The 13,138-nt window shown below is 35.4% G+C and overlaps 2 protein-coding genes across 2 annotated transcripts; one reads left to right on the forward strand and one right to left on the reverse strand.

Moving 5' to 3' along the window:
• Positions 1-76: 76 nt before the first annotated feature.
• LOC112464114 (endothelin-converting enzyme 2-like) lies at positions 77-6,955 on the forward strand. Its single transcript, XM_025030917.1, has 16 exons — positions 77-408; positions 736-1,794; positions 2,197-2,629; positions 2,798-2,908; positions 3,010-3,115; positions 3,179-3,374; positions 3,662-3,820; positions 3,894-3,986; positions 4,123-4,308; positions 4,518-4,649; positions 4,770-4,952; positions 5,133-5,236; positions 5,503-5,690; positions 5,930-6,096; positions 6,294-6,443; positions 6,673-6,955. Exons 1-16 carry the CDS (start codon positions 211-213, stop codon positions 6,886-6,888), a joined length of 3,681 nt encoding a protein of 1,226 aa, XP_024886685.1. The 5' UTR covers positions 77-210; the 3' UTR covers positions 6,889-6,955.
• A 484-nt stretch (positions 6,956-7,439) lies between these two features.
• Positions 7,440-12,000, reverse strand: LOC112464115 (phosphatidylserine synthase 1). Its single transcript, XM_025030918.1, has 6 exons — positions 11,578-12,000; positions 10,027-10,581; positions 9,567-9,836; positions 8,985-9,207; positions 8,642-8,708; positions 7,440-7,679 (listed from the first exon to the last, which is right to left on the reverse strand). Exons 1-6 carry the CDS (start codon positions 11,805-11,807, stop codon positions 7,624-7,626), a joined length of 1,401 nt encoding a protein of 466 aa, XP_024886686.1. The 5' UTR covers positions 11,808-12,000; the 3' UTR covers positions 7,440-7,623.
• Between the last annotated feature and the right edge of the window lie 1,138 nt (positions 12,001-13,138).

The following is a 13,138-nucleotide window of genomic DNA, read 5'->3' on the forward strand; positions in this document are numbered from 1 at the left end:
GGTCAATCTAAGCATTCTGTTGTGTGCAAGCTATTATCTTGTGATAATTTTTGTGATATTTGAAAGGAAGCGGTCAGTGAAAACCGCAATCAATCTTGGAAGATTAGAAGCAAAAATACGTCGCATATTCATTACAATGTAGAATCGAGACTTTCTTAGCTACGTTCAAATTAACGTATATAGTTGTGAGTTAACTGTGTTGAAGAAACCATGTCGCTCCGCAAAACGTATCAGATTAACAATCGGGAGCAGGGCAAGGCCGCTCAACGGGATCAGTCGTACAGAAGCTGCCTCATCACCCTACTCATCTTCTTCTTCATATGCCTTATCCTTATCCTCGCCTGCGTACCCTGGAAGATGCGGAATCAAAAAGAATACAAGGATCGATATATTGAACACGAGCCACAGGTGTATTATGAGTAAAATATCTTCAGACAATCTAAATATATAAGTAAATTATATAAAAAATAGGAAGCAACTTATTTAACAAATTTAAGAAAATTTCACAGAAATCATTACAAATTTTACACACAATTTTTTTCTTAATTGTTGGCTCAATTGTCTTAGCAAACATTTTCCGAAAATTTCTTAAAGAAAAAAAAATTTAATAAGATATTTCCTGCAACATGTCTCTTCTATATATTACATAAGAGTGTCTTTTTAAATTTACTTATTAATATTTATTGCTAATAAATTTATTTACCTTTAAATAATTTTATTGGGTATTTTAAACAGCATCATCATCAAGAACGCACAAAGGAAGCAACAATCATGACAGATTCATCAACAACTCAAAGAACTTCAACGACAGAAAGGGCAGTTCTTTCAAGAACTCTGAAACCTCCAAAAACAGTAATTTCAACAATTACATCCACACACAGTACACCGATCATAGACAATAACAGAACCAATAGACCAATAGAAGATAACGATGCCATTACTATAGATTATTCTAAGGATAATATTCTAAGAAATGTTAAAGGCTCTCGTTATTTCGAGCGTTACTTCGAAAAGAGCGTAGATGAAATAACATCGTCTGCTCCTATAGCTCAAGAAGATACTGAGGACTACATCACGAAGGAAATCCTAAAAGATATAGAAACTACAGAAGAAAGCATCGACTTGTCTACATTGCCGCATGATCGGCATGATATTGTGACTGATGATGTTATCGTTAAAGAAGCAGCTTTAACATCGCCGAGTAGACCAACCATCAGCACCACTACGTTAAAATACGTTACGATTGTTGATATTATAAAAGATGTGGTGACTTCAAAATTCGTTAAGAATTCTACGAGCGATTCTACTGATGAATATTACAATTTGAATAAATCAGAAGTTGACATTGTAACTAATAATATTATAACTCCAACATTGTCAGCTCGGTCAAATGGTCTCGAAGACAACGCTTCCGAGAATTTTACTAAAAAATATGAGAGATTAAGGATCGGTATTGATGATATTACATTTTCAACAGTGCCGAGTTTTCATCAGATTGATCTTAAAGAAAACGCAAGTGCTAAATATCCCTCCAATAAGAATAATTCTGAGGATTCACAATTCGAGGTAACGAGTGATATTATTTCAACGTTGCCAACTCAATCAGACCCTGAAGAAGATAGAGATACTGAAAATTCTACAACAAAACATTTAAATTATGAAGAATCTACAGTCACGGAGTACAATGCGACGTTAATTAATGAGATCGTAACGAGAGAGAGTTCTTCTTCCACAATAAATTATACTCCACTTATGGATGAGAAGTTTTCATCAACAACAACGGAAGTTAAAAATGTAATGAAAGTCTAATGCATTGAAATTGATTTGATATAACGTGTATTAATTAACGAATGTGGAGTTAATAAAGGGCATTGAGAATACAACGCGGTTATTGGTGCGTGAGTTATCAAAATAACAATATTTAATTATTATTAACAATAAAGTTAAAGTATTAACAATACATAATTAAATATTGTAATTTGGATAACTCACTCACCAATAATTGCGTTGTATTCTCAATGTCCTTTATTCACCCTCATTAGGCTAGTTTCATTATTGAAAGTCCATCATTAATTTGTTTCTATTATAATATAAGTTAATTCTTTCTATAAATAAATTTCTATTAAATTTTTTATATAGATATTTTCAAATCTGCAAAACTTACATCAATATTTATGATATTATTTAACTTTATAGGAAGCTGAAAACGTAATGAATGAAACGACTATGAACGAAGAGAATTATACTACCGAGAAATACAACGTGACTTCTGATGAAATGGAGAAATACAGCATACCTTCCATGTCCAATTATACGAACGCAACTGCTACTTCTAGTTCTTACAACCATACAACCAGCACAACCGTTTCAATAAGTTACAATGAAAAAAATCCCTCGACTACGACAAGGACCACAAGGGCGACAAGGACCACATTTCCTGATAAGAATACGAGCGTTTGCGAGACAGGACACTGCAAGCATGTCGCCAGCAAGATATTGTCCTACATGAATCACTTGGCAGATCCTTGCGACGATTTCTACGAGTATGCCTGCGGTGGTTTTGAAGCAAATCCACAGTTGACGGACGGAGATCTAGTTCGGAGATCTAAGAATTACCAACGAATCGCCGGTAAGATTATAACGCATAATTACTAATAAATAATAAATAGCATGCAAATCAAACCAGGAAGCATTCATCTTGATCCAAGATGAAAAAGATTGACTTGCTACAGAGATTAATTATTGAATATGTTTACATTTCTCATTCTGTGATAATAATTGTTCTAAATAATTTTAGATCAGATGTTAAAAGAGAAGCATGAGAACGTGCATTCGACTTTTGCAACATATTACAACAGCTGCGTGCAATACGAAAGAAATATGATGTTTAGTGAAAGAGCAAGAATGGGTAAATTGAAGCCGTGTAGTATTTAATGAATAAAGATTTACGTGAATGTAAACATAGTAAAATTATATAAAATTGTCGGCCGTTAATCAATTCTGTTGCAGCTAATGACGCGTTAAAAAAAATAGGACAGTTCTATATACCTGCCACGTGGTCTGATCATTACACGAACTTCACCAAATTATTCGCTCAATTAATGTTACACCATAGGTAAGTTCTCAGGAAGGTTTATTGAAATAAAATTTGTAAATTATTAGGATTATTTCTCTTTAGCGCTCTTTTATTTGACGTCGTGCCAGAATTGGACGAATATCGTCCAAAGATTTTCACGTTGAAGATAGGTCCTACCACATACGAGAGTCCTTTCAAAGCGGAATATACGGAAGATCCGTGTTCTGAGGACAAATTCGAGATGAAAGGACAATATGTGGATCTCGAAATTTTGTACAATAATTATAAAAGCTGCAAGGTACAAATCGCTTAAACTATCGCGAATTGTTTTAAGGGAAAGTTAAATTTTATTAATACGAAGAAATAAAAAATAATTTTTCTTTTGTTTTTATAAAATCCTTTTTTAGTTTTTTATTTCTAATTTAGTCAATGCTCTTTCTCTTTATCTACAATTAGTAGATAATTATAAACTTGTTAATTTTTAAACAATATTTGTCAATTATAAAATATAAATTAGAAAATTAATAAAATGGATTAATAGAAAAGCGTGTATAGAAGAAAAAGCGAATAATTTTTTTTTTACAGAACGATACGAGTGGGTTTATGAGATCTATCAGGAAAGCGCTAACAGAGCTTAACGTTTTTAAAGGCTTAAATGCCAGCTATTCAGAACAGAATGAATCAGAGTACATAGAAAAAACCGTTGACGTGATTGATTCTATTATAATGCAAGAGTACTTTTCGGTAATTAAATGACAGAGCCTTTGATAACTATTTTTATTCATCAATAAAATGCTATCTTGCATTAATTTCGCAGAACTTTCCGTCTAAAAGTGAAATACGGGAAGCATACTTGATGAACAATTATAGCAAAGTCAGTTTAGAGGAATTGCAGAGCAACAGTAATCTCGTAAGTGACAACGCAGGGAATTTTAGTAATTTTTCCATAAAGACAAAAAATTGTGAAATCGAATATTTAACTTCAATCTTTTAGTTAGAGTGTTACAATTTTAGTTCTTACTCTTCCCTTCAATTTTCTCTCGCAGGTAAATTGGGCGCAATTAATTCCCTCGTTAACAGGACTGGACATGAACACTAGCGAGAGTATTCAAGTTTATTTCTATACCGCGTTGACTAAAGGTTTACGTAGATTAGAAGTATACGCTAAAAAGGATCCTATGGGTCTTAACAATGCGATAATGGGATTGTATGCGCACAGACTTTATCGTGAGGTAATTTACATGTTAAGATACTTCGCCTTCAAATATAATAAAATAAAAATACGTATGTAAACTGAAATAAATATAAAACAAATGTATATAAAGTACATTACAATTTAGCGAATAATGTGAAATTGGTTTTTAACAATTTTATATAGTATTTTGTATTAATAAAAATTATTTTTATTTTTATTGATACGATAAAGTGAAATTCTTCACAGCTGGTCTTGCCGAAGCGCGATAATGTGAAGGATCATTGTTTGCATGTGGCTACCTATCTTCTGAAGTTGGAAGCGTCCAGTTTATATATATCATCTTTTGCCGATCACGAAATAGGGCAAATGAATAGTATGGTAAGTAATTTTAAATATATAAATAAAATTTAATATAGATATATTAAATGTAAATAAATGCCCAATTTTTCAAATTTACGAATTATTTGTGTTTTTTTTTGCTATTATTTCATTCAATAGATAGAAAAAATATTCAACGAGTTGAAACAAACGTTATCAATAAAAATGCAAGAAGCGCAATGGGCGAAAGAGAAAGGACGAGAAGAATTGTTAAAAAAGATCAACAGTCTGGAGCTCGCACTACCAGTTGTTTCCTATTTCAAGAACAGAGACTTACTATATAGCGAGTATAATGTATCAGAGGTAAAACATTTTACAACACAGAGGTTTTTATAACATTTACACATTCATATAACGTGTACCATCTTTTTCTTATTTTGGATTTTGAATTCATCTTCTGTATTGGCATGTAATTAAAAATCATTCCGTGTCTTGCTTGATTTTTTCAATTATGCTCTATACATATCGACAATCGAATTTCAGATAACCCTGTACGATTATTTTAACACTTCGATGATTCTGCTGAAAAGATACAGAACTCTAATGTACGCCGAATTGAGAAGACAAGTTGGTGACCCAAAACAAATGTAAATAAGATACAAATAATTAATTCCTTGCGACCAATTAATTAATCCAACTTAAAACAAAGTATTCGTAGAATTGTCGTAGAAAGACGCGTGTTTAACTCTACATATTTATATATTTCAGTAGATTGTTTTATTTATACATAAATAATAAATCTAGATCAAAATTTTTATATCTTTTAATTTTAAGAATTTTCAATTTCTTTATAAGTTCTCCGACTTGGAAAATCTTTTCAAATCTACGTTTATATTACTTTCATAAATTGCAGTTGGACATACTATGCCACGCCTTTCCAGTCCAAGGCCCGAGTGATCTATCCCCTAAACCTTATCGTGATTCCTTACGGTATCATCGATTGGTCCTTAATAAACGATGAATCATCTTTTGACTATCTTCTGCTGGCAACGCTTGGGAATTTAATAGCTCACCAAATCGCCCATCATTTTGACACAAATGGTAAATGTACTAATAATATAAATACCTAGAAATCTTACAAATCATTAATAACTTTTTCTTTATCATTTCTCAGATCTACTATGCAACTATATATAATTCATATTAAAATTTAAACTAATTGAAAAAATTGCATAATACTGATTTCAAGAAAAAATTAAAAAAATTAAAATAAATCACAATGATCATTTTTTCCTAATATCTTTTAAATCTTCTATTATCCGAATCGTTCTTTGTAACAGGTATACACTATTGGGACCAAAGTAGGAATACTCAGAATTCCCTGATGTTTGGAAACACTCTCACAAACACTCATTTCGACGATTACATCAACTGTCAAAAGGAGAACCTGTACCAAGAACCAATGAACATGACGTTACCCTTCACTGACCAAACCGTATCCTTTAGGGTAAGCTGCTTAAGAATGCTTAGTCCCATAACGCATAATTTCCCTCGTTGTAAAATACAATAACAAAACGGGAGAAGGGACAGTTAGAAAGACTCTGTTCAAGGTTTAACATAACAAACGTGATGCTTCTTTTGCGTAACGCTTGATTTATTAAATCGTTCGTAGACGCAAAATGTCGACATGTGTAAATATTCTAGATCCCGCGGTTGACCTTGAACGAGCGGTTGTCTGAAATTATGGGACTCAGACTAGCCTATGATACTTTGGCTCTTACGAAGTCAGATGCGAAGAGACTACCATGGATACAACTCCGCATCGACCAATTATTCTACCTCGCCTACGCTCAGGTACTGTTCTCACAGTTCGTTTTACATTAACAGCAGTTCATTTAATGAGGCGAATGATTTCTCTCGGAGCATGCTGGAGAATCGTGTGATCCTCGAGGCATTTTGTATGCATATTCAGATAAGCCCGAAAATCTGCAATGATAACGGTCGATTCTTAATTTCCTCGAAACCTTTGACCATCGTCGGGTTGCCTCAGATGATTAACATTTTTATATCTCTGCCATTCCAGACGTATTGCACGAAGATGCCACTCGCGTCGTCGTACGTCTCCCTGTATGAGAGCGAGGACCTACCGAGTCGGATCCGCGTATTCGTCTCGGCGTCGAACGACAAGCTCCTTGCTGAGGCATGGAACTGCCCACTTGGCTCGCAGATCGCGCCCAACGACGTTTGCAGCGTGTTCCCGTACATAGAGATCAAGGAGACTGCGATGATCCCAGAGTGAGGGCCGTTCGCGGAAAATAGGACTGAACGAGCACCCGCGGACGTCGCGATCTAGCAAATGAGCCAATCGGCTATCATTATTCGCGAGTTAATCGACGGACACAGAAACAAAACTTGGATCGGTCCATCTTGCGAGATTCGCGTATCAATATCTTTAACATGCAGTTTCGAAATCGAATTAGAAATACCAAGCGTCAATTTCATCACGGTTTCATCCGTGATTGAGGCGTAAAACTGTCCTTAGTTCTAAAAAAAAAAAAAAAACAAGTTGGAGGACATATGTTTTGCTTCTGTATCCTTCAATATATGAAGAGATTCTCATTCACATACAATAAAAACGTGTGTCTTAAGATTAAAAGCAATGCTTCGATGAACACATTGCCGCAAGCGCATCATTTGCGAGGTAACTAAAACAGAACAAGAAAGTAAACGAACAATGTAATCACTAAATGAATACGAATCTACCTATAAATGATTTTTACGCGAATGGTTTTTCCATCGAATTTGATGAAACGCTAAATACGAGCGCCCGCGGATCAATTTAAGCGATAATAACGTTCTCCATTTATTCTGAGAAACAAAAGTAACAACAGCTTTGGAGACCACTCATACCACGTCATAAACAATCGAACGCACGCATCATCATCCATCTTACTCTTACGCGCGATTGTCCCATTCGACTAGAAAGTATAATTAGTGTCCACAGTTCACGATCAAGCGGTTTTCACTTTTCCTCTCACAGTTTCTTCTTATCCAATTCTTCCACGGATTTCGTACGACGAGCCATATTCCCTGAAATACACAGATACGTTCGTAAATAGCACGTCGAGACTGTTGCTTTAACGTCGACTGAGTTGTGACATTTGATTGAGAACTTTAAAAATCTTGATTTGAAAAGCAACATATATATATATATATATATATATAGAATATAGAAATATATAGAATAGACATAGAATAGATATACAGTAGATATAAAAAAGAAAGAAAAATTTAATTAAAATACAAAACATGGAAAAAAAATGTAATTAAAAAAAATTTTTCAATCAAGATCAATTTCTCTAGTCTGATTATTTTTCAAAAAATCAGGAAATGATTTATTATAAATATTTTAGAATTTAAAGAGATCCGAGGATGTAAAAGGATAAAATTTTTAGAAATTCAAGAATTAGAGTATTTCAAGATCCAAAAAGTCCAGAATTAAGGCTCCTATGGTCTCGCCTTTGATGTCATGATTTAACATAGCCGCGGCGAGTACCCAGGAGCCTTAAAAAATGCTAGAATCCAAGACTCGGGAATCTAATATTCAAAGATCTGAAGAATCCTAAAGTTCAGAAATTGCGGATGATTAATCGTTGTTCTTCATTACTTGAGTCACCAATAAAAACAAGATTTACAAGATAGTTCAGTTAGAATATTATACATGTACAAGTCATGAATAAATCACGGGCAAGTTTTAGGATGACTGAAAATAACAGTGATAGAACAATGGCAGTAGCAAACAAACGATTAATCAAGTGTCGCAAACTCAGTAGATTGCAAACCACTAATGCCCGATCTACAATAGCTGTAGTAAGCTGTAGTAAGCCTCAAGATGTAAGAAATTGACCAATCACAGTCGATTATTCTCCTCACATTCGCCTGTAATTAGGTCAATTCCTTACGGCTTGAGGCTTACTACAGCTTACTACAGCTATTGTAGATCGGGCATAAGCGATTACACATCGTATGACGCGTAATCAATTAACACATACCACTTATATCCGTGTCAAACTTGTTCAGATAGGAGACGGACCGTCTTATAGTGACTTTCTTTCCTGTCTGTAGTGATCAGCACCATGCATTTGAAAGGAACAATGAGAGTTAGTTACAAAAATTAATCAGCTATTGACGAACAATGCTTATCTAGGTTGACACGTAAAATCACTGTAAGTTTGCGTAAAAAAAGAAATATTTATACGATACTTTCATTTCAAATTATTATGCAATTATTGTCCTTTCATTTTCTCTGATAATAAAAATATTGTAGTAACATTTTTCCTGAATCATATTCTTAGAAATCTAGAGGGATTAAAATCTAAACGTGTTTATACCTACCTCGAAGTATTGATGCCACAAAACGCAGCCGTAGACACAGAGAACGGAGACTAGAGACTGGCAAAGCAGCCAGAGGAGGATGTTGAGAGCTTGAGTGCGCTCAAACAGGGCAGCACCGTGGCGTATACATAGCAAAGCTTCTGTCACCATAATTGCCCCGTAAACCCAACACTGAGTTCCCACTCGACTACACGTCGGATCAGTCACGTACATGTAATACTGTCTGTAATTATGTTTATGATAACAAACCCTATCTCGCATACTCAAATACTTGTATTCACATATTTTAAAGTATTTTGTTAGATCAATTTATTAATATATGAGGCCAAATTAGATTAGAAGCTTTAAATTTACAATTATACCATTTTAAAAATATGATATATGTATAATATTAATAATATTTAATCTACAAATTATATATAACAATATAATTTTTTGAAGTAATCACACAATTCCAATGTTCTGAAATTTCAATATTCAAATTTGGCACAAATATAAAATTCTAACATACTTAATATTTCTAAGATGTGGCATACTATTATTTGCATCTTATTAAATGTCAAAATTCGTGCTCTTACTCACCTAACGGACGGCGCGACTATGACGCCGATCAATACTAATCTGGCCACAACAAACGGATGGGATGGTGGAAATTCGTACACGTGCTTCAAGAAAAAGGTATTCAGCTCAGAAACTTGCCAGAATATCACCAGCTGGCACAAAGCGACCAATCGCATATGTGTACAAGTTGGATCCAGCCATCTGACAGATGTCCAACTGCCAGGAGTAAACTGCAACATTGCTCGCTTCAGCTTCCCAGTGGTGCTCTCGATGTCACGAATACTGACCCACCTGTATTCAGGAAACAAATAAAAAGATTCAGTATGCTTCAACACTTTTCGTTGAAACAAAGAAAAAACTACTTCTTTTATGAAACGGAAATAAAGTTTCCACAGAAAAAAAGAAATAAAATTATGCAAAATAAACTCCTTGTTACAAACGATTTAATTTAAAGAACATTTTAAGATTCAAACTAACTTACTTGTATTCTCTCATCTCTAATATGGAGCAGATCTTCAGGCCGACCCAGATACCCAATCCATTACACACTAGAACGTCCAGAATTAACGCGTCCCACCAGCACTCGACAAAGTTTGGCAATAAGTGAGCAAAGGCGATCTCCGTCACCTCCCACATGACGCTGATAGCCCAAAGGATACCAAGGTGTCGAATCAGAATAGCCTTGAAAGCCCAGCCGAGGAAGTGGGCCAGCGCAAACACGTCCAGGTGGCTCCAGATCTTTTCCACCGTGACGTCCGAGCAGTTGACGCCGTACTCCTTGTCCATATCGATGTGGAAGGAAGCTAAACCTGGATCCACCCATACCAGGATCCTCCTGACCGTCTCATAGTTTTGGAACAATAGGAAGAGCAGGAACATCAGATAGAGTACGCTGCAGCCGAATACTATCCGCCATACTACAGGATGAGGTCTAGTAAATGGACCGTTAGGGAATGTCAGGACAGATATGATGAGGAAGAAGAAAATGACGCACAACATGCCCGCCCACATGTTGTCCTCCACATTGGTGGTATTTCTGAAAGAAATGTTCTTAAATGTGACAAAATGTATAACATAATTGTGTATTCCGACAATACGACACACTAGCTCCTGTGACTTGTGAATTACATCTACATAAATTTTCTCATTGACTCCATTGTAAGCAACGACTAAAAGAATAATCAAAGTTTCAAAGTTCACCTACGTTTCAAGCCATAATAAATATATAACAATTGGTGTATATTTTTCTATACATCTACTGTGCGAACATCTACATAAATTTTATCACTGACTGCATTGTAAGCCATGACTAAAAGAATAAACTGAAAGAATAATCAAGTTCCAAAGTTCACCTGCGTTTCAAGCCGTAATAAACATATAACAATTGATGTATATTTTTCTATATATCTATTGTGTGAAAAATTGAACTTAATAATACAAGCTAGATCAAATTCAATTTAAATCTCTGACAATTAGGACTGCTGTCTAAACAAGGACATAAAATATCAAGCAGAATTGATGGCGCAAGTTATATAAGTTATATAATGTAGAATAAGCCAAACAAAAGCATGAATGGCTTATAATAGATGAGCCAAGGACAGAAATCCCTCTATAGTATTTTCATAGATAGAATTAGCTACATATTTACTTATCTTATAGAAAAAATTGCAACATTTTTTTCCTTTTTACCAACATTTTCTTGTGCATAAAAAATTAAGGTTTCCTTTATATGCAAGAACATAACAAAGCTTGCATCATTTAAAGCACAATATTAGATTATCACCAAGGAATTTCGCATTGTATTCTCAGAGGGATTATCTTATCGAAATTGGATACTGATCGCGTAGCAGATATAAACCTAATTACACTCAGAACACGAAATTCCTTTGGTCTTCTAACTGAAGCAGGTGTATATTTCACATCGTGCGAAGAAAGACAAGAGGGAAGAGTCAAAAAGAGAAGAGATTCATGCGAGACGTAATCCGCATGAATTCGAAAGAGCTAAAAGGTCAACGTGAGAGCCTGCAGCTACCTGGCAAACGCCGAGTATATGACGGCGCCGATGGAGATGAGCAGCAGGGTGATCGTATGCGGCTGATAGAAGAACTCGAGGGAGATGTCGTCGACCGGCCTCTCGTTGATGCTCGGGAAGCTGTCGGTCCCGGCGCGAAGCCTGTGTTCCTCGGCATGATCGACGACGGTGTTGTCGGCGACGGCGGCGGTGGCCGCCTTGGAGTCGCCCTCCTGCAATGCTGTCGACATCCTTCCGCGGTGACTCTGCCTCAGCCTTCGATCAACATCGGCGAGCAGACACGCGTCCGAAAAACGTGCCCACTACCCACCACTACCTACTGCCTGCGCCTGCCCTCGCCTACGGCAGATTCGCGTGAACTCGCGTGCGTTCGCGCGGCGCGTCAACAACTCGCTTGAACTCCACTCAGCGGCGAGCGCGCGCAACTTCACACCGATGGGCGCGCGCGCGATTGGCCGTGAACGAGGCGATATACGTAGACGGAAGCGAGCGTGAGATGGCGTCAGACTCGCGCGTTTTCTTGGAGGGAAGGGAAACAGGCGGGAAGGAGGAAGGAGGCTCGCTTGATAGGACACGTGATAGGACGATTAGATAGATCATTTCTTGCGAACACTTTTATATCTCCCGATCGTTATTCAACGTCATATTAGATGCGTCAATTAGGGAACAATTACCAATTGACCATGTGTATTGAAATGAACAGCAGCGGCACTTTACTGTGTTATATATAATTAAAAGTATATATATATACATATATTATACACACACACGCGAGGTCATGCCTTATCACGTGATTAAAATATATCAGAATTAATTGTGCTCATTTTCCACATGCATCGATATAAGCGTCTAAATTTAAGTTAAGGCATTATTATTATATAATTAAGGTATTATTATTATATTATATATAATGTATAATGTATAATTATATATGTATATAGTTAATATCCAGGACAAAAATTTTCCATATATAATATATATATATTTTTTTCTTTTGTATCTCTGTTTATATATGTGTATAAGAAAAATAATATAAGAATAATTGGAAAATAATTAGAAAAATAAAAACCCTTGCATTTTTTTGCAATAAATAAAAAATTGCGATTATACATTCTACTACATTATCTACTATATTAGAAGTTTAAAGATTTTTGTATATAAAATTTACGTAGATAAAAGCACGACGTGTAATATAACCGTCTTGATCAATGAGTCAGTCTAGACGCCGTTATTTCTCGCAAAGATCAAACTAAGCATTTTATTGGTCGAGACGTTTGTATCCTCAACTTCTCACTTATGTAAATTTACATGCAACCGCAGACATATATTATATACAAACGTCATGTGCGACGATTTTTCAGAGGTGTATCCGTCATATCGCATTCCCACATTAATTAAATTCAAAGTACGAAAGTCGTTTTACTTGAATCAATCGCTTCTAAAATTATTTTATTCTACAATTAATCTATATTTAAAATCCGCGTTATTCCTGCAACATTAAATGACGACTGTCCGAACCCGAGTCTCCCTTGGCGTATAAAAGACATGCATGCAGTGGCAT

Source organism: Temnothorax curvispinosus, unplaced genomic scaffold (genome assembly GCF_003070985.1).
Source record: "Temnothorax curvispinosus isolate PA1 unplaced genomic scaffold, ASM307098v1 QBEX01013926.1, whole genome shotgun sequence".
NCBI lineage: Eukaryota > Metazoa > Arthropoda > Insecta > Hymenoptera > Formicidae > Temnothorax > Temnothorax curvispinosus.